The sequence below is a fragment of the Maylandia zebra genome, linkage group LG23, assembly GCF_041146795.1.
Source record: "Maylandia zebra isolate NMK-2024a linkage group LG23, Mzebra_GT3a, whole genome shotgun sequence".
Lineage (NCBI taxonomy): Eukaryota > Metazoa > Chordata > Actinopteri > Cichliformes > Cichlidae > Maylandia > Maylandia zebra.
In genome coordinates, this window is record NC_135188.1 from 2,948,843 (window position 1) to 2,970,697 (window position 21,855).

Here is a 21,855-nt window from a genome sequence, read left to right on the forward strand (position 1 = left end):
TAAATGTAAAGACATTTTTTTGTCAAAAAAAAATACAGAAAACTTTGTATTTTATTTTTGTCTGATTGTTTTTATTTTTAGCTGGAAAATCACAGAAACTTTCGGTTACTGACAGATATCAAATGAAACGATTAAGCCTCACAAACCCAAGCTAGCCGTAAAAAAAGACAAAAGGGAAATGCAAATACATGTTAAACATATCAGTGGAAGTAGAGGTAGAGTTAGCAGCATTACAAACAACAACTGAGCTTACATTTGACATTTCCTAGTCACCACCAAACTAATTATCATCAGCCTAATGATGAAGATTGAGCTTTGCGTTCTTGTTGTTCTACTGTATATTCTCCTAGCTACTGCGATCCCGTAATTATGTGAGTGTGCTGACTGACTGATGATGCCATTAACAGTGTTCGATTACAGATCTCTGCTAAAGCTGAACCACTTGTACCCAGTCAATGGAAATGTAAAGAGTACCTGGGGCAAGCTAAAGACGTGGGAGTCCAACATCTATGAATTATTCAACCACGTGTGAGTGTGAGTGCGCGAGTATCTGTTTTCAGGTGATAGCTGATAGCATCTGTACACGATACCTCATATCAACCAAGAGCTCTTTGTTACCAACAAAAGGAAGAGATGATCTATTGTAAACATTTCATGCAGCAGTCAAAACTCATTATGTGGATTCTTGATGGTGAAAGATGATGACGGTTTACGAGGCTGCTGTAATTTAAAAGCAGAAAGCACGAGACAGCGGAGGGCTTTTGTGAAAAACTGACGCGCATGTCACATTTTGTCTGAAGCCACATGATTGTCTGTGCATCGAGAATCTGCAGACTTTTCATTTGTACAACTTGACTTCATAGGCGTCTTTGTAAAATTAAAAACTAAAAAAGTAGTAAAGCTTCACTTTCCCTCATTGTCACTCTGACCGGAGCGGCTCTAATGCCCGCTCTCAGCACTCGCAGCAGTCAGTAAAGGATATGAACTGTGAGCAAACAACGTGTCATCCACTGAAAAGGCGCTCAGCCGGTCTTTACTGAGCGTGTGTTTGATGTCTTCGATCAGCTGCAGGTCTTTTCTGTCTCTGCTGACGCTCCTGTCTGACGCTTTGCCTTCGATCTCCTCATTGCGCGAGTCCTCCGGGCTTCCATCGTCAGACTTCGATGTTGTAAAATCAGTTGTTTCTGTAACTTCTCGACTTTGCTCGTCTGCTTTTCCCCACGTTTCATTGACATCTTCGGTTCCAAGTGGGCTCGTGGACTGATTACCTTCTTCAGTCTGCGGCTCTGTTACATTGAAGTTGTTATCGACAGTTTTCTCATCAGGTTGGCTCTTAGAAACACTCGCAGGTTTTTCAGTGGCTGAATGAAGACTACCTGAAGTGCTTTCCACTTCAGTTTTGGAAAAAGCGTTTTCCTCATTAATTCCTTTCTCTGCACTTTCTTGACCGTTACACTCTTGAAGAGATCCCATGCTTCCTTTGTGCTCTTCTGACCTCATCTTCTGCAAGGCTGCAGACTCCTCCTCACTTTGTTCAGTTTGAGGTTTTAGTATTAAGTCTTTCACTTCAGCCTTCTCCTCCACTTGCAGTTCATCTTCAGCGTCCCTGTAGGCTTTCACCTCATCTTCAGACACCCTCACCATCTTGAGTGGACTGTCTGATCCTGGCAGCTCAGTAGATTTTGTCTCTTCTTTATTTGAGCTGGACGCTGGAGTGTCAGTTATCTCCTCCCTCATATCCTCCAGTGGTTCAACAAATGTCTCGAAAAACTTTGATGACTGGTGCTTGTTGACCCAGTTACTGACTAGATCTGTGCTGTCTTCTGCTGCCAAGGCCTCTGGACTTTCTCTACCAGCTGCGACAGTCTCTTCTGTATAATCAGCCTCATTGTTTTGAGGTTTGAGCAGCACACTTGCTCCTTCCTCCGAGGCCTTACTCGCATCTTCTGCGTCTACTCCATTTTCTCCGTCGGCAGCAGAGAGATCACCACCAACTGCATTTTCGTCAGTCTGTGGGCATATGTCAGACTTTGTATCTTTGCTTTCTTCATCTAATTTGGAAGCCAGAACATCTAAGTCAACAGCAACCGGTGATTGTTCCTGATTCCCTGAAGAAACAGCTGCGACCTCATCCACGTTTTCCTCAGCGCTGCTCTCCTTTTTTACCAAGTCTGGCTCTTTGTTTTCGTTATCACAGTCAGATTTGTTGCCATTTTGATCTTGTTCTGCTTCCTCGCCGTCTTTTCTGTCACCTAATTTAGGCTCCGCTTTCATTTCTGTACCTGCTGTCTCAGGCTGTGAGTTGCTTGGAGTTGATTCATCATTTTTTTCCACGCTGTCACCCTCAGCATCACGTTCTACCTCATCAGCCCCGGGAGCCTGATCAACCTCGTCAGCATCGTGTTTTTTAGCACCTTCTTCAGACTCCACTGCGACTTCTTTAATGTCTGCGCTCTCGTCGTCAGCAGGCCCGTCTGCTTTGCTTTCTTCATCACCCTCTTCTTTGGCTTTCAAGTCATTTTTGTCTTTTAATTGAGACTCTCCGTCGTCTTCATGATTATTGCTCTCGGCTTCAGTAGAGATCTCCCCGTTTTCAGCATTAATTTCTTCTTTTTCACTCGTGTTGCTGGTTTTTCCAGCATCTTGCTCAACACTCTCAGCCTCTGGCGTCTCATCAGCTGATTTAGTCCCATCTGCTGCTTCATTTGCACCAACGTCTGCACTTTTCTCAGCTTCTTCTGTGGTCTCAGATATTTCTTCTCCTTCTTCTACAGGTGCTTCACTTATGTCCTTTTCCTTGTCATCCTCTTCATCATGTTTCTCTTTGTCTTCACTTTTCTCAGCTTTGTTTTGATTTTCTGATTTTTCTGCCTCATCATCATTTTCTTGAACAGCTGGTTTACTCTCATTGTCATTGTCACCCTCACTTTTATCACCTACTTCAGATTCTTCCAGTTTGTTCTCAACACACTCACTGTTCTCATCATTTTCTGTCTTTTCTTCAACTTTCTCGTCATCGGCGACTTTATCCTCCTCGCTCAAAGATTTCACAGCTTCTTCTTCGTCTTCCTTTGTTTTAAAGCCATTTTCAGCACTTTCTGCTGTGTTTTCCTGCTTGTCTGTCCCTTCATCTTCCTTACTTTCCTCATTACCCTCTTCCTCATTTTTAACCTTTTCATCATCATCATCTCTTTTCCCAGTATTTTCATCTTCTCCTTTATCAGAGGTTACATGAGTTTGTTTCTCCTCCTCTTCTTTTCCACCCTCCTCAGTTTTCTCTTTGTCTTCCTTTTCACCTGTTTCCTCAGGTGCTCCAGTCCTCCTCTCCTCTCGCAGCTCGCACTGTTCGTGACTCTCATCCTCTAATACTTGTTCTTCTTTAATGTCATCTTTACTGCTTTCTTCTATTGCATTTTCCTCACCTCTATCTCCTATTTTTTCAACTGTGGTTTCTCCACTCCCACTTGGCGAGCTGCTCGAGTTCTCTGCATTGACTTCGGTTTCTGACCCTGCAGCTCTGTCCTCGCTGTCTGCCTGCTCCTCCTTTTCTGCGTCACTTACAGGTGCCTCTTCATAGCTGAGGGCCTCTTGCTCCTTTGAGGACTCTGCTTTTATCTCTATTGTTTCTCTGGCTGTCACTGCCTCTGCCTCTGCATTATCAGGCGCTGCTGTCTCATCAGTCTTTTTATCCGGCTCTGATGACTCATCCTCCTCACTGCTTTTTGCCCCTTGCCCGGTCTCGTCATGCTGAACGTCAGTCTCCTCAGCGGTTTTCTCCTTTCCTTCCTCTTCCTCTGCAGCCTCAGTATCAGCAGTTTCAGCTGGGGTTTCTTCAAGATGCTCAGTTGTCTTGTCATCTTGTGTCACATTTTCTTCTTTCGAAGGATGCAAAGCTTCACCCGTTTCCTCTGATTTATCCTCCTCTTCTGCAGCCTTGTCATCTTGCTCAACCTTCTCATCTTCAGTACTGTTGCTGTTCTCCTGAGGCTCCTGCTCATCATCTCCACTCTGTTCTTTGGTTTCGGGTAAATCTTCCTGTGTCTGTGCCACCACCACGTCACCAGCATCGCTTTCTTCACATTCTGCCTCTTCTGCAATGGTCTGCTGTTGTTCTGTAGGCGTGACAAGCTTGACTGGAGCTGCATCTGCAAAATACAAAATGGACTTTCAAAATAAAGAACAGTCTTTGTGCAGTTTATGAATTAATTCTAATAAAGATCTGATACCTTTGTTGTCCTGTTGAGGGCCTTTATGTGTGGACTCCTCCTCCTCCTCAGTGCTGGTGTCACTCAGCTCAGGCTCGGAGCTGCACTGGGACTCCTTCAGTATGGCTTCTGACAGTTTTTCTTGCACAGATTTGGCTTGAAAAATAAGGACCAGGACACTTGTGATCATCCTTCTCTGGGACATGTTAAAGCTTCAAAATTAATTTGTCTTTGATAACAACAACAATAAACACCAGTGCAGATTTATTTATCTCCTTTTTTAAGCAAACATCGTTTGTTCAAGTGCATCATAGCAATGGCACTGGACAAAAACCCACTCCTGCTTCAAAGAGGGTCAAGGAGCAAATAAGAAGTGTCCAGAATTTTAACCTCCTAAGACCTGAACTCTTTCACGACATGTATTTTTAATTTCTCTTTGCTTTTTGGGCTGATTGGGACCTGATGAATGTAAAAACAAAAAATTACCTGATTTTTATTTTTTTTTTACCTGATTTTGAGATCCACATATGAGGACATTCATTTAAATTTCGACAGAACAGTAACAGTATAATGTCCCTGTAAGTGGATATCAGGCCCTTGTAGAGCAAAATTTAGTATTTTGGTCCAGACAACCCAAAATGTGACGTCCACATATGTGGTCACAGGAGGTTAAATGACTGAGGAATTTAATGTATTTGAGTGACAGATAAATATCTCTTTAATCCTTCCAGGTGAAAACACAAAAACAGTGCGAAGTCAGTGATTCTCGTCCATTTCTGCTTGTTCTGCTGTAGAACGTGGAAAAGTAACTTACTGCGCCCTGAAAACATTCGAGGTAAAAAGAAGGAAGGGAAAAACAAAGCAAATCTGCTTTTCTTTGTCATGCAAAAGCAGATTTCTTATGATAAATGAATGAATATGCAGCAGCTCGTCACAGACGCATATTTTGAGCTGCTCTACAGTATGCAAATACTGGGATTTTTTCTTCACGGCTGCTTACTTCTTCTTCGCTGATTGCAGTTTCACCCCTGGTGTTGCTTGCCTTTGTTTACTTAACTATATATTTACACATTATTTTTAGAAACCCAAACCAAGACAAAAGTATATAAAAAATGTGGAAAAAAGTAAAAAAATAAAATGTGGATCAGATAGAAAACGAATCATTGCGATGGCACACATGTATTTTTCCACTATTAAAATTTTTATTTTAATCATTACACGTTGATGATATTGTAGCAGTATGACATTAAGCTATTCTGCTCTGATTGTATTACAGCGCCGTATTTAAAACATGTGACTAACTAGGTGGTCTTGAATGTTGTGTTTTTGTATATTCTTTGTTTTTTACTCACCTCTCTCGTGTTCCTCCTCCTGGTTGCCCTCCTCTACAGGCTTCTCAGCATCTTTGTCATCACTCTGTCTAGTCTCACTTCCTGAGGGGACGCTGGTGTCAGATATTTCTATCTCCGTGCTGTCCCCAGCACTGTCCATGTGCGAGTCTTTGGCCGCAGAAGACTCGGCTTCCGTGGCAACATCTTCTTCTGGATTTGGTTCATCTTTTTCCTCGGGCTGAGCGATGGTTTCCTCCTGACTGTCCTCTTTCTGTTGCTTTGCCTTATTGTCCTCGTTGATGTCTCTTGTGGCTTCAGCATCACTCTCGTCGTGCTCGCTGCCCGAGGAGCTGGAGCCTGAATGAGATCTCATGTCTGCGAGAAAGTTACACATGAACACCAATAAGTACTCTACAAGAAGGAAAATGCACATTTAAACATTTCAAAAGATGGTTTTGTTCTGTAATTAAAATACTTTGTGTCTTAAAAAAAAAAGATTTTAAATAGTTAAACATTGTACAGGGATTTAAGCTTTATGTGTACAACTAAGGTGATTCACCCACCATCCCTGTCATCATTGTCAGTCTCAGAGGCATCCCTCTCTTTAACCTGCCTGTCTGTTGCACTGGTTGGAGATGGGGATTTCTCTTCTTTTGCCTCCTCTGCAGCTCCCTCATCATCTGCTTCAAAGTCTTCTTCATAATCTGAAGCAGAGAATTATAGATACAGACTTCGGTATGCGCGGCACACAAATCTTTAGTTTGTGCTCAGATGCACCAGTTTTTGTACCACCTCTACCTTTTTCCTCATCGAGCGCTCTTTCTTCTTTGACCGGAGTCTCCATGTTCTGCGGCTCACTGGTTTCACCCTCCAAGTGGGAGCCAGCATCCTCCCCAGTCCTCTCCGTCTCCATCTCACCTTCATCTTTTGGGCTGTTGACTGATTCCTCTCTTCTTGTATCCTCCTTGATCCTCTTTGGTGGAGGAGTGGGCTTTTTGTCCAGTCCCATTGCTATGATGCATCTGAACAATGAGCAAGAAGTCTGTTTAAAAAGTAATTTTGTTCCTGTTTAAATAAATAAATCAATAAACCACCCAGAGAACGAGTGGGGTGCATTCAAACCACCACACTGAACACAGTAATCTGCCTATGTTGTAGTTCATTTATATTCTAATTTCACTTTAAAATCATCAGTATGCAGGGATAATCTTGTTGAACAAACTGTGTATCACAAAGTTTCTTTCCACAGAGCTTATTTTGTGGATTTATCCAAAATCCCACCGGCTTTTTTTCCAGGATAACCAAGGCGGGCTAACTTCTAAGTTGGCCTCCAAAAAAAGGTCATCTATGGGACACTCTAGCCAGTGTGGACTGCTTAAATATAGAGCTACAACTAGCAGACCATTAGTTTAATGTGCAATAACATTTGAAAATGGGGAAAACAGTTTATATGGTCGAAAAATGCCAATTAATTTTGCTGCCAGCCCGTTTAAAGCTCAAACACGGTCCTGTTAGACTAAATACACACTACATGGTTTGGTTTCCAGAAGACTGTAATGTTTGTTGTACTTACTTTTGAACAAAACCAGGCTCTCTGCTTTCTCTACACGCAGTTTATATGCTAAACTAAAGTGGCTGACAGAAGCTTATCATTTATTCATGAGTAAAAATGTTAAACTTTTCCTTTCACATGTCTCCTTTTTGTTGTTCACTTTGTTTTATATTCAACCTTTTGACCTGATGAATGTAAAAACAAAGAATTACCAGATTTTTTTTTACCTATTTTTTGTTTCTGAGAAAAATGAGAGCCACATATGAGGATATTCGTTTAAAATTTAAATAGAACAGTAGCAGTACAATGTCCTCGTAAGTGGATATCAGGCCTTTGAAGAGCAAAATTGAGTATTTTGGTCTAAATAACCCAAAATGTGATGTCCACGTATGTGGACGCCAGGTCCTAGGAGGTTAAAGCTTCTGTAGAGATCTCACTTGTAGCATGGAGAGGCCCCCTCGACGCCGGTGAAGCCAAAGTGCCCGTGTTTGCCGCCGAGTCGTGAGCCTTTCCTGTGTTTGAACTCGCAGCAGGAGCTCAGCCGCTCCACCTGCAGCCCATTCAGGAAGAAGGTCAAGCTGAACGGGAAGCCTCTGTGTCGACGTGAAATAAACTGGAAAGTTTCTGAAGCAGAAATGATGAGGCACAAAAAGCCATTCTGAATGGTTTGGGGTATCTGTCAGTATATATTTACATATACAAATCCAAAAAACACAACCCGGTTTCACACACTGACCCCCTTCATGAAGCTTTCCCTTGTACACACACAGGTTCTCTCCTCCACAGTGCTGCTGAAACACTTTGACGTCGTCCCTCATGTCGGTCAGGTCGCTGGAAAGACGCACCGTTTTGCCAAAGTACACCATGTTGACACACACTCTGCTTTGGTGAACAGAGCTCCTCAGCAGTGGGGCGTCCTGGGTGGAAAAAGTGACACGTTTTTGGTGTGTTATTTACTGATTAAAGATATTTTACATTTATATTTGAACTTCCTGATCCAAACTCTGATGTTAGCGATGCACAGAGGTGGATGAGATTTGTTTCTATATCATAAATATAATCAAGGACGCATTAATACTATTCATTTGTCAACTTTGTCATGAACTGTCTCAGAAAATGCGTGCCATGCACAGGAAATGCTATTTGTTGTTCCCGATTTATCCAAAGGAAGTGCAGTGTAATGTTTGTTGTGGATACTTTTGTTGCCAGGGAAATAACAAGGACAGATAAAGACCTAACTCACGTCAGCTCCACTGGAGGCGGTGGTCGGGCGCAGTCTGCGGCCTCTGACAGTACTGCTGGCAGTGCCCTTTAACCCTCTCTCTTTCCTCTTCGTAGCTGGAGGCACCGGAGTGACAAAGTTGTTGATAACTGGGAGGCAATAGGGCGAGATGCCATGGGAGGCCTCCACTGCAGTCAAACGTCTCCGAGGCTCTTTGTCCATCTGGTAGGAAGGTTAATGAAGTCTTTACTCTGGTTCTGCTGATACTGATGCTCTGTGATTGTGGCTTCTCTCCATGCAGTGAACTATAGGTGTGATTCTATCAATTATTTTTCATGCTGAGGCCTACATCTATATCTCTACACTTCTAATAGATAGTTTCCAAAAATACAGTTTGAAAAAAAAGAAATTGCAACTTCATATCGCTTGAAAATCTAATTTGTCTACAGAGAAAACGCTGTGACTCATATACAGGTGAGTATCTTGAGTCTCACACTCACAGTGCAGTTGAATGGCAGGTGGTTGTCATGAGAGGATTGGAGCAGTCTGTAAGGGGAGCTGTGTCTGACCGAAGCCGTGGTGCTGTTACTGTGGATCGGTTTCAAGCGCACGGGCCTCTGCATCTTCCCCGGGGCCGTGTTGGGTCGAGATGAGCTCGGCTAAAAATCGCGTTACAGACATTCAGTTTGCATTCTGCTAATTATGCAGTTCTGCTAATCTGCACTGCTCCTGAACCGTCACTATGGTGCGCTTTTACAGTGATGCCATACTGTGTTTCCTTTAACACAAAGCGACCTGCTCATTATGTTGGTGTTTTGTGAAATGAAGCGTATTTGCTATTCAAACTTTTCTTTCCTCGGGCTTGTCATTCGTTGCTGAATGTAAAAAGCAGTTCTTTTCTAATCTAATCTTTATCTTTTAATTATATTTTATTCTTGGTAGTATAATCACATTGTTTAAATAGTTTTTAAAAAATTTTTTATTGTTAGCGATCTTTAACGTCTCCCACTACTTTTAAAAACTGCAAACTTCTTAATAAATTCACAAGAAATCATGATGACAATAAACGTATTCAAGATGCATATTAGCTATTAGCAACAAATCCCCATCGATGTATATCAGGCAAGGCTCAGCGTGCTTTAGTATGTGATTTCTGTTGAGTTAAGGTGGGGTCAAAGACAGGATTACTTTCCAAGATGGCGGCGCGTGAACAACGCGAGGCTCAGTGTCTCTCTTTATCTACTTTTAACCGGATTATTCGTCCAGAATTGCTGTGCGTTGCTGACCTACAGCAGACAAGAGCTTCTGGACATCTGGACTCACAACTCCAACAGTTTTATCGCCGATCTCCGACTCATCCCAGAGATCTCCAGAACACCGGAGGCTGCCCACTCTCCCCGGCTGGGCGGAAGTGCACGCAGACGGCGCCGAGATCGTAAACAAAGGCGAGGTAGGCGCGGAGGGCTACGGGCTAAGCTAAAGCTAACACCACACCGGCTGCCTTTACCCAGTATTTTTCTCGCCAATGTCCGTTCTCTGGCAAACAAAATGGATGAGATACGGCTCTCCATCACTAACAACAGACGGATTATGGACTCAAATGTCATGTTTTTCACCGAAACATGGCTGAACAACAGCTGCCCGGACAATGCTATCGAGTTAGCAGGACGCCACACACACCGAGCCGACAGGCTAGCAGATGACTCCGGCAAGACCAGAGGTGGAGGTTTGTGCATTTATATTAACAATGCTTGGTGCATGAACTCCACTACTACTGAGAGTCACTGCTCACCTAATGCGGAGTTTTTAATGGTCAAATGCAGACCTTATTAACTCCCCAGAGAATTCACTTCGATCATACTCACTGCCGTGTATATACCCCCCGACGCTAATGCTAGGTTGGCCATGAAAGAACTTTCTGCAGCCATTAACAAACACCAGAATAAACACCCCGAGGCTGCTTTTATTGTTGCTGGCGACTTCAACCACACCAACTTAAAGACAGTCCTCCCCAGATTCCACCAACATGTCTCCTGCCACACCAGAGGAGACAAGACTTTAGACCATGTGTATTCCAACCTGGCTGGAGCCTACAAAGCCACACCCCTCCCCCACATTGGACAATCGGACCATCTCTCCCTGTTCCTCACACCTCGGTATTCACCACTCATCCAACGTGTGAAACCTGCTGTGAGGACAATTAAAGTGTGGCCAGAGGGGACAGACGCAGTGCTCCAGGACAGATTTAAAAACACAGACTGGAATATGTTCACCCACACAGACCTGGACCAGTACGCCTCATCTTTACTGGATTGCATCTCCAAAACCACAGACAGTGTCACCACCCAGAAACGGATAACCATGTACCCCAACCAGAAGCCTTGGATGAACCGGGATGTTCGTCTCCTCCTGAAGGCCCGCAACACTGCCTTTAGGTCAGGAGATGCACACGCCTACAGTACAGCCAGGGCTAATCTAAAGAAGGGCATCAAAAAAGCCAAACACCATTACAAAAAGAAGGTAGAAGAACACTTCTCCAACTCCAACCCCCGACGCATGTGGCAAGGACTCCAGACCATCACAGACTACAGGACCACCAAACCCTCCCCCGCATCCTCTGATGTCTCCTTCCTCAACGAGCTCAACAACTTTTATGCTCGTTTTGAGCGAGGGAACCCCACAACCACAACCAAAGCAGACATGACGCCAGACCACCAACCTATGACTCTCTCCCCCACCGATGTAGGAGCGGTGCTGAGCAGGATCAATGTCCACAAGGCTGCAGGCCCTGATGGCATCCCCGGGCGTGTTCTCAGAGCGTGTTCTGGGGAGCTTGCAGGAGTGCTCACAGACATATTCAATCTGTCCTTGGCCCACGCTGTGGTACCGGCCTGCTTCAAATCCACCTCCATCGTCCCGATACCCAAAAACTCCAACCCATCTTGCCTCAATGATTACCGCCCAGTAGCACTCACCCCCATCATCACTAAGTGCTTAGAGCGACTGGTCCTAGCACACTTCAAATCCTGTCTCCCCCCCACCCTGGACCCCCACCAATTCGCATACCGCCGGAACAGGAGCACAGAGGATGCAGTCTCCATCGCACTGCACTCTGTCCTCTCACACCTGGACAACAACAACACCTACGCCAGAATGCTGTTTATAGACTTCAGTTCAGCATTCAATACAATCCACCCCTCACAACTCATCAGGAAACTGACAGACCTGGGTATCAGTTCCCTCATCTGCAAATGGTTACTGGACTTCCTGACCAACCGCCCCCAACATGTCCGGCTGGATAACCGCTGCTCATCTACCATCACAATGAACACCGGTGTACCACAAGGCTGTGTGATGAGCCCTTTCCTCTACTCCCTCTTCACCCACGACTGCAGACCTGCTGATGGTTCCAACACCATCATTAAGTTTGCAGATGACACCACGGTGATTGGCCTCATCAGTGACAACGATGAGGCCGCCTACAGGGAGGAGGTGGATCGTCTGGCTGAGTGGTGCGACAGAAACAACCTGCTGCTTAACACCGAGAAGACCAAGGAGCTCATCGTGGACTACAGTAGGAATGCTGACCCACATCCACCCATCCACATTAAGGGGACGGCTGTGGAGCGTGTGAGCAGCTTCAAGTTCCTGGGAGTCCACATCTCCGAGGATCTCACCTGGACGACCAACTGCTCCAAGCTGGTCAAGAAGGCTCACCAGCGCCTCTTCTTCTTGAGGACTCTGAGGAAGAACCACCTGTCCTCAGACATCCTGGTGAACTTCTATCGCTGCACCATCGAGAGCATCCTGACCAACTGTATAACAGTCTGGTACGGGAACTGCTCTGCCTCGGACCGGAAGGCGTTGCAGAGGGTCGTGAAAACTGCCCAGCGCATCACCGGAGCACCACTTCCTGCCATAAAAGACATCTACAGGAAGCGGTGTCTGAAAAGGGCTGGGAAAATCATCAGAGACCCCAGTCACCCATCACATGGACTCTTCACCCTCCTGCCCTCTGGGAGGCGCCACAGGAGCCTCCGGACTAAGACCACCAGGTACCGGAACAGCTTCTTCCCCACAGCTGTCAGACTCCTGAACTCTGCCTCCTGACATCTGACCCACGTTAAACTCATGGACTGAACATACACACACCCACAATGGACAACTGTACCCTCAAACACAATAATAACATGGACTGAACCACCACTCACAACCACTAGCACTTTATATAGCCTCTGTAGAAACTATCTACACCCTCACTTATCTTAACTGCACTACTGTATAGCTCTGTGTAAATAATCATTCTGTACATTCAATAATCTTTAATCCTACAACTGTTTACAACTTGCATAGTTCCCATTTCTGTATAGCTGTATATCCCAGATTCTGTAAAGTTATTTATTTCATATTCTGTATAGTTTTTCATATTTATATCCTGTTCATATCCTGTACATAGCTTGTACTCACTACAGCCTGTACATACTTATAGTTATAGAATATTCACAACATACTTCATACCGTGTACATTATAACATACCATAATAGACCCATTTCTGTAATATACTCACATATCTATATTATTGCTAATATATATTGTAATATATCTATATCACTAAAGCACTTCTGGATGGATGCAAACTGCATTTCGTTGCCCTGTGCATGTGCAATGACAATAAAGTTGAATTCTATTCTATTCTATTCTATTCTACTGGCTCTATTTATTCTGGCATCAAGGTGTGTGACTTTTTATGTTTCAAAGATAACACACAGCTAATCCCAGCACTTCACTCTGAACACTCGTCTGCGCACAAAACAAACAGCTGAAGCTGGAAGTCTTCATACTAAAATGGCAACTATCAGGATGCACAGGTTATAACATACACTATAGCAGTTTCTCACCTGGACATCATCTCCTTACCTGCAGGTCAGATTTTCCATGTTTGCTCAGGTAACATTATTTGTGTTACAAAGAATGCAAATTTTTTCTGCCCGTCTATAAGATGACAATTAAGAAACAAAACAAAACAGTTGACTAACTAATTGACTAAATGCAAGTTCTTCAATGAAATAATCAGTTATACATTTTGGAAAATGCAAGATGTTTGCTTCTTAAGAGTTAGACTAGAATCTAAGGACATAATAAAAATATAATCCAAGCCTTAAAAGGAGGTGACCTGAGATGAACAACGGGACATACTACACTGTATGTTTCTTTATTTCCTACAAAATACACCAAAATGCAGAAGCAGTGTGTGAAACACGCCATGATTCAACGACCTTTAGCAGCAATAACTTGAAGTTTACTGTTTTCATCTCTCACATCGCTGGGGAGTAATTTCGGCCTGCTCTTCTGTACAGTGTTGCTTCAGTTCACTGAGTTTTGCAGGCATTTGTTTAAATGCAGCTCTCTTCAGGTCCCTCTATAGTATTTCAGTCGGGTTGCAGTCTGGACTTTGGGCTGTTGCACCACCTTGATTTTCTTGTTCAGTCACGCTCTTGTAGGTTTGCTGCTGTTCTTGGACTCAGTTTCCCGTTTCAGGGCACAGTTTGGTTCAAGCTTCTGTTGTTGGACAGGTGGACTCACATTTGTAACTCTAGAATATTTGTACTGGTATAAAGGGATCAACGACTGGAGGTGCCTGTGGCTGCAGAACAAGCCCAAACCCAACTCCACCAATGTGCTTGACTGTTAACACGAGGTATCTGTGGTGATGTTCTTTGTTTGGTGCTGAGCATTATGGCCAAACATCTTCACTTTGGTGTCATCTGTCCAAAGGATGTTTTCCACATGTGAATGATCTTTCTCACTGTAGAATGATGGACTTCAAATTATTTGAAACTCGACTTATACTCATTGCTGATGTCCTCCTCCCTTGGCTTTGTGTTAACACGCACCTGAAGGCTTCACACCAGCAAACTGCCAAAACTTCTGCTTTTTTACAGATGCTCACACTTGCTGATGATGAGTTAATTGCATTTGATAGGCAGCACCTGTCTGCTACTTAGCCTCCCATGGAAGGAGGAACAGTGTAGTTGGTACACTGATTCTGTTTTATGGCTTCATTTTTGTTAAATATATCAGGACAATGTGCTGCTTTTCATCTGAGGTTGTTTTTCAAATGATTTTTTACAACCTAGTGACTTTTTATTCTGTTTTATGTGCATAAAACCTTAATAGAATAGAAAGGGTGTGCTTTCTTATCTTATCTATATGTCCGTATCTATATCTATCTAACATCTGTTATAAAGTCAGTACTTGCATATACAAAAGAACGCTGATTTCTTATATATTTATTGCACTAAATGAATGTATTATTTATCAGAGCAGTTCTGTTCCCAGTTTCAGTGTACACTACAGTTTCATCTATTTCCACAAATAAATACATAAATAATCGTCTCTCCCACTTACACTGACGAGCTTAAAATTGCTTCTTCAACAAAAGGTTGCTGCTTCGAACTCATACATAATTCTCATAAAACCATCAGTGTAATTTTTTATCATTGTATCATGTTTAAAGACACTAATCTACTTTGTATGATTAATTAAACAGTCACACTTTAAACAATAAACACTGAAGCAGTAGATTTAATACCCACCGACTCAGAGGAGTCAGAGTGCTCCCCCTCGGGCCCAGAGTGCTGTTTCCGGATGCCCCTGGCACCCTCGGGAGGGTGTGGAGACAGGATGTGGACAATGCCTTCCTCATACCTTTTAGAGCGCTCCACCTGCCAAACAACACCATTCATCATTATATAGTATGTAGTGATATATGAGAAGTTTTCCAGTATAAATTAGGAATCCTACAAAATAGGGCAGCAAAGCAGTGTTTATATGTTAAAGACGTACCTTGATCTTATGCACTCTTTCCCTCCTTGCAAACTCCTCCAGTTTTCTTTTGATCTCGATTTGGTGGAGACGCTGTGTGGGTGGAAAAAGGACAAATTATCAGGATTTATTGCATAAGGAAAATTACACAGATTACATGACAGTGTTTTTTCCTTTGACTTTGTCTCATTTACATCGTGTTCTTCCCACCTCCATCTCTAGCACCTTGTGGAAAATAGCCTGTGCCAGACATTCTCGAACGTGTCTCTGGTGCGCTCTCTGGATCAGCTTGTGTCTGTACTCCTTGTCCGGGACAATGCGCCCACTCCTGGTGATCTAATAACAACAATAATATCAACAAAATTCAACCCGTCGATCGATATTTTTAACTGAATTTCATAATTTTGCTTTAAAAACCTAAACGCACCAGTCCCGCTCTCTGCAGGTGTCTCCTGATTCGAGTGCTGCTAAAGTATCCAGCAAGATGTTTGTCTGTGAGGCTGTTGTAGGTCGAAAGAAGTCTGCAGAGACAAAAACACAAGTATTTAATCCCAGTCAGCACTAAACAGCCACAGTTCAGGTGAGGGGGAGCGTGTAAGCCGTGTGTTGATTAAAGCTATCGGAAAACCGGAACCCTGATCAAATGCTTTACTGGGGCACAGCGCCGTGTTTGTTTGTTGGCAGTTGTTCTCTTGTCCTCATTAACGAGACATCAGCTCGTCCCCAGAGCGGCCTGTGTGAAAGCAGTATTTTTTTTCCAATACAGATTTGATTTCCACCGGCATTTGTGTACGACACAACAGGATCTTACAATTATAGAGTCTGTTACAGGTGTCTGATTACCTACAGGAATGAGAGGGAACGGCACACTTAGCCCGGGCTGCCTCCTCTTTGTGCACTGGGCTTGTTTGTTTCTGGTGCCCTGGATCACAGCACTGCATTTAAAACTGTCATTCTAGACGTGAGTTTTTTATGAGCAGGTGAAGTGGAGGCACATGGCTGCAAAGCAGTTAAGAGGCATCCTACTTGTCATGACAGAACTTGATGAGCTCTTATTAGTCTTTGCAAATAAGGAATAAGGAGTCAAGCACTTTAAAAAAATAGTTTATGTTACAGTATGAAGGTATCCTGTAGACAAAAATCATGCTGTGTGCATTCTCTTATATACCAGTATGGGGGAAAACGCAGCAGCACAGAGAATCTCACCTGTGTGTGTGCACATCTCGTATCCTTGTTTTAACACTTATTTATACACACACTATTTAAACTTGTATTTCCTTAACTTAAAGTCTGTCACCCATCGCTGTGCATTGCGTTAAAACCACTGAGAGTGTTTTCCTCTGAAATGTGGTGCATTAAAAGTAGCATTAGATGGAAAACCTCAAATCTGAATTCATGGTGAAACTTCAGTTTCAGCTTCTTTCTGGTTCTAGTGACACTTCTTGTTCATAATAAAGTGTGTAGCAAAGCTGCCTATGGAGTTTTCTTTGACTCATTTATGGGTTTGAGTGGACCCGTTAGCACACACAATAACATTTGCCTCATTGCTGACTATATTGACAGACACTGTGGGTGACTCACAACCACTTTTAAACTGTTTCTATAAGCAGGGCAGGCATAGTTTAAGAGTTAAATGGGCGTTCTTGCTATTATGCAGCTAGATCTTTAATATTAGCATGAAGTCAATTTCCAGCTTTTCAAGCAGTTGAAAAACATGAAAAGAAATGTGCCGAGGTTAACTGGCGTAAAGCCTCCGAGGGGGGGAATCAAAACTCACGCAGCTTTAACCAAGCGGCTCCCTCCTCTTTGAATAAAACACATAAATTGCTCTTACCCTGAGTTGAGGTGACTCATGGCTTTCAGTCTGCCCTCTCTTTAAAATCCCCCCCAGCGTCTGAGATATGGAGGCAGGGCACTCGGTGCTCGTTGGGAGACGTTCAGGTTTACGTGATGTCAGAACAGACGGGAGTTGTTATAAAGTGAGGAAGGTAAATTTTGAGCGGAGTCGGACTGAAGCTGCACTTCTCCCACAGCGGAACTGATGACAGTCCCTGGTTGCCATGGCGAATCACGTGACGAGTCTGCCAGCAGGGCTGGTTTCCACTTACAGATTCCCACTGACACACGCACACGTCCGTCCCAAACTAATGATTTATATACATCTGTCAGTTTTTCCATTAAGAGCACCAACTACTTCTGTCGGTTAGCTTCCTTAATTTGTTTATTATTTATTTTATTGTAACCTTAAATGATGAGAAAACAAAATAAGAAGCAGTTAGTTATCTGTTGTTGTTATTAATGCCACTGTTTAATTTGCACTTTGGTCAACGCCCTGTTGTTATTAAATGTGCTTTATAAATGAATAAATAAATAAAAAAAATAGTTACAAGTTTGTACAAATCTGTTACAAATCTGAGGCCATGGTTCTCAGCCGGAAAAGGGTGGAGTGCCCACTCCGGGTCGGGGATGAGTTCCTGCCCCAAGTGGAGGAGTTCAAGTATCTCGGGGTCTTGTTCGCGAGTGATGGGAGAAGGGAGCTGGAGATCGACAGACGGATTGGGGCTGCGGCTGCAGTAATGCGGACGCTGCACCGGTCCGTCGTGGTGAAGAGGGAGCTGAGTGTAAAAGCGAAGCTCTCAATTTACCGGTCGATCTACGTCCCTACCCTCACCTATGGCCACGAGCTGTGGGTAGTGACCGAAAGAACGAGATCGCGGATACAAGCGGCGGAAATGAGCTTCCTCCGAAGGGTGGCTGGCCTCTCCCTTAGAGATAGGGTGAGAAGTTCGGCCATCCGGGAGGGGCTTAGAGTAGAGCAGCTGCTGCTCCACATCGAAAGGAGCCAGCTGAGGTGGTTCGGGCATCTGGCAAGGATGCCCCCTGGGCGCCTCCTGGGCGAGGTGTTCCAGGCATGTCCCACCGGGAGGAGGCCCCGGGGCAGACCCAGGACACGCTGGAGAGATTATATCTCTCGGCTGGCCTGGGAACGCCTTGGTATTCCCCCGGACAAGCTGGAGGAGGTGGCTGGGGAGAGGGAGGTCTGGACCTCTTTGCTTAGGCTGCTACCCCCGCGACCCGACCTCGGATAAGCGGATGAAGATGGATGGATGGATGGAGTTACAAGTTTCACATTGAAAATCTTGTTTAAGCACATTTGCAAAATATATTTTTTGACAAATGGACAAAAGCCCTTTTGAGACATAAAATATATGATTATAAGTGATAGATATTCTAATAGCAGGGAAAGCTTCAATGTGAAGCAAAGCTTAACTTTTTGTGCAAAGTTATCTTACTAATGCAGTGAAGTGAAATATACAAACCTATCAAATTGATATAAATATGCTCTTTTATTGCACAGATTGAGATTTAAGAACCATGTTTGACTATGTACTAAATAAGTAATGTACTTATTTTTTTAATATATCTACCTACCTTTTATCTGTGTATGTACTTTGTAGTAGTTTTCAACTTGTAAAGCACTTTTTAAAGCTGAAAGTACAGACAGAGGGTTTAAGTCTTATTTCTCTATGTTTTAAAAACTTGTAATACAACTTATATCCTGTAATAAAAAAACTGTTCTCATGTGAATGCCAGGTTTTTAATTATTTTAATACAGCTTTAGATGAAGAATTTGTATGTGCACAGAAGCAGTGTGTGAAAAACCAAGTACACCTGAAGCACCTTCAGAAGCAATAATTGTTTTCTGTGTTTGCAAGTATATTTATGCACAGCTGTCTTAAGGTCTCCTCACAGCATTAAAGCCGTGCTGAGGTCTGAACTTTGACTGGGCCATTGCAACAACTTGATCCTTTCCTGTTTCATTCAGCCTCTTATAGATTTGTTGTTGTTCTTATGATCATCGTCCTGATGAATGATCTGGTTTGGTCCAAGTTTTGGCTGTTGGACAGACGGCCTCACATTTGACTCCAAAATACTTTGGTAGCAGAGGAAAAAAGCCAAACTTGGTCAGTCTTTTCAAATAGCCCTGTTATGAACTTTAACATTTACTGAGGCCTCCAGAGCCTGAGATATAACTCTTGGGCTTCTCAGTGTTCTGTGTTTTTGTTCATCTGAGGTTTTGTTTAACTCATTTTAAGACCTGTTTTTGTCCAAAAACCTTACTGAGTGAGGGCATGCGTGATTAACTGTAACTTTGTATTATAAGATACAAGTTGTATTGCAAGTTTTCATTAGTAACTAAGTACTTATTCAACTTTTGGCCCATAATGTTACAAAAGTTGAAGAAACTTTATCATAACATTTGTCTGTTTGTAAGACAATCATGTTGTTCTCTTATCAATGAAGATCAAATATTAAAATCTGAAGAACCTCTAGCATCTTATGTAATGTTGCTTTACAGCCCATGGCTCTCTTATATTTCTGCATAACTGCTTTTGAAATTCACAGCTGTAATATTGGATCTTTATATTTAATAAAAACATGAAGAAATCTAATATTTTTATGTCATTTGTTTAAAGGGTCCCTCTTTAGCTGTTGTTGGGACTGTTAAAATCACAGTGTTTTAGGTTTAGCTTTCTATTCAGAACTAAAATAAGCAAATCTTTAAACACCACTATATCATTTCAAAAACAATCTGTTTAGATAATAATAATAATAATGGATACTTTATTGATCCCAATGGGGAAATTACTTGTTTTTCTCTGCATTTGACCCATTCACTCAGTGAAGCAGTGGGCAGCCCACTAAGCAGGCGCCCGGGGAGCAGTGTGTAGGGACGCTACCTTGCTCAGGGGTAACTCAGGGTAGCCGTTAGGTGGATTCGAACCGCTGACCTTCCGATCATGGGGCGACCACTTTACCTACTGAGCTATCCCTGCCAGATTGCAACAAATCAACAAACAAACATAGAAAAGGAGTTAAGTTAATGGGCTAAATATTAAAAGTTAATAAAACACAATATATTTATGCTCACAATGTGATGCTACTAGCGAGCATTGTCAGTGTCCCTGGGAATCTAAAATGGTGAGTGTAGCATAGTCCTGCTGCTGTGGAAATTCCCTGAGTGGAAGCTACAGTGGCGTGAAAATCAGTGCTCTCTCCTTCATGACTGATTCTTAGTGATGGCTGAATATGTGAGCTGTACTAAACCCGTAGACCTGAACAATCACTGGTCCAGTGGCAAAACCATCGCTTTCCACCACCATCAATAAATCCACAGTGGGACTGGAGTGGGGTCTGTAGGTCCTCTGTGGCCCTCTTGTGGAAATGTGAACAACTGTTGTAATTATGGGTTTTTTAAAAAACATTATTATTATTATTTTTATTTATTTTTTACCACAATGCACCATAATTTTTATATTGATGTAGTAGCATGTTTCAGGTCTGAAGGCAGCGCTTCATTAAATGTTTGAGCAAATGTAAACGGTATATTTGCTCAAATGTTTATCTTCCGTATTACTGATTAATTAAGTGTTGCATCAGTTGCTTCTTATCCTCCAGCGTCTAATTACGTTGTTATTGTATGACACATAATGTCAGACATCACTGAGTTCTCTGAAAAAGCTCAATTTCATAATCACTTGATGGCTTGTCAATTCCAGGGTTAGCCAGGGAGGGGAGCCATGCTACTGTCTGGCTCACAAGAGAGGATCAATCTGTGCTTTTGTACTCAGCTGCTCTACACGGTTCAAATATTCAACAGGAGATACAGACATGCAACCTATAAATAGATCACGGCACTGTGTGCACAGGAGGGTCAGTGGTCAGAATTGATGCTGTTGCTGAACGGCATCCCCCTTTTTCTTGGAGGTTTTCTTGTCAGCATCCTTCTACAAGTAAAGACGTTCAGCAGGGTCTTTAATGTCCTGCCTGAGAGAAGAACCACAGTATGTTTAGGCATCAGAAACTGTATTTCAACATGCCATACCTGCACACCATCTGTAATGCTCCCTGGTTAAGAATTGGGGGAATTTTTTTTCACGTATATTTGATAAATTCAGCTTGATAAGCTGAGGATTAATGAGCAGAACTGCAGTGTGTGACTGTTCACAAATATTATCCTGAAGCAAAGTTAACCGCACATGTAACAAATAATCTTTTCTGGCACAGATTCACTAAAGTACTGGAAACATTTCTGAGATTTGGGCCCATATTGACATGATAGCATCACACAATTGCTGCAGATTTGTTGTTGATTTGAATCTCCTTTTCCACCTCATCTCAAAGGTGTTCTACTGGATTGAGATCTGGTGACTGTGGAGGCCTTTGTGAATTCATTGTCATGTTATGGAAACCAGTTTGAGATGATGTAAGCTTTGTGACATGGAGTGTTATCCTGCTGGAAGCAGCCATCAGAAGGTGGGTACACTGTGGCCATAAAGGAATGGACATGTTGTATATATAATGGCAGCTTTTGGTGTTTAAAACATGCTCGGTTGGTATGAAAGGGCCCAAAGTGTGCCAAGAAAAGCTCTCCTTCATCATTACACCACCATCCATGCTTTCATGGTGTTTACACCAAATTCTTAAACTACCATTCAAAGGGAATCGAAATAAAATCAAGACTAATCAGATAGACAACATTTTTACAGTCTTCCTGCAAAAAACTGTGGCCTGAGTTTCCTGTTCTTCTGCTGCTGTAGCTCCACGTGATGTTCACTCAGAGATGCTCTTCTGCATACCTTGGTTGCAGCAAGTGGTTCCCTTCAGCTCGAGGCAGTCTAGCCATTCTCCTCTGACCTCTTGTATCAACACGACCT

The 21,855-nt window shown here is 43.0% G+C and overlaps 1 protein-coding gene across 3 annotated transcripts; it reads right to left on the reverse strand.

Annotated features, from left to right (window-relative positions):
• Nucleotides 1-4: 4 nt before the first annotated feature.
• On the reverse strand, nucleotides 5-17,216 carry erich3 (glutamate-rich 3). 3 transcript variants are annotated; one of them, XM_076880779.1, is made up of 14 exons: nucleotides 16,971-17,216; nucleotides 15,564-15,657; nucleotides 15,347-15,472; nucleotides 15,158-15,229; nucleotides 14,908-15,036; nucleotides 8,811-8,969; nucleotides 8,332-8,532; nucleotides 7,825-8,005; nucleotides 7,526-7,712; nucleotides 6,335-6,558; nucleotides 6,100-6,240; nucleotides 5,558-5,911; nucleotides 4,227-4,361; nucleotides 5-4,145 (listed from the first exon to the last, which is right to left on the reverse strand). In XM_076880779.1, the coding sequence occupies exons 1-14, from the start codon at nucleotides 16,988-16,990 to the stop codon at nucleotides 940-942; spliced, it is 5,229 nt and encodes a 1,742-aa protein (XP_076736894.1). In that variant the 5' UTR covers nucleotides 16,991-17,216; the 3' UTR covers nucleotides 5-939. The 3 variants fall into 3 exon arrangements, with proteins under 3 accessions (XP_076736894.1, XP_004555118.3, XP_076736895.1); XM_004555061.3 differs by having other exon boundaries at nucleotides 6,329-6,558; XM_076880780.1 differs by lacking the exons at nucleotides 8,811-8,969; nucleotides 14,908-15,036; nucleotides 15,158-15,229; ... (1 more) ...; nucleotides 15,564-15,657; nucleotides 16,971-17,216 and having other exon boundaries at nucleotides 6,329-6,558; nucleotides 8,323-8,429.
• Nucleotides 17,217-21,855: the final 4,639 nt, after the last annotated feature.

What these genes read in the sequence shown, in the direction of transcription:
- erich3 (XM_004555061.3), bottom strand. Translation starts at nt 16,990, where the DNA reads ATGAGTCACCTCAACTCAGG. An exon ending in ACCTGCCATTCAACTGCACT is followed by an intron (nt 8,533 to 8,810) that starts GTGAGTGTGAGA and finishes CCTTCCTACCAG; the next exon opens with ATGGACAAAGAGCCTCGGAG. An exon ending in CGATGAGGAAAAAGGTAGAG is followed by an intron (nt 6,241 to 6,328) that starts GTGGTACAAAAA and finishes TCTCTGCTTCAG; the next exon opens with ATTATGAAGAAGACTTTGAA.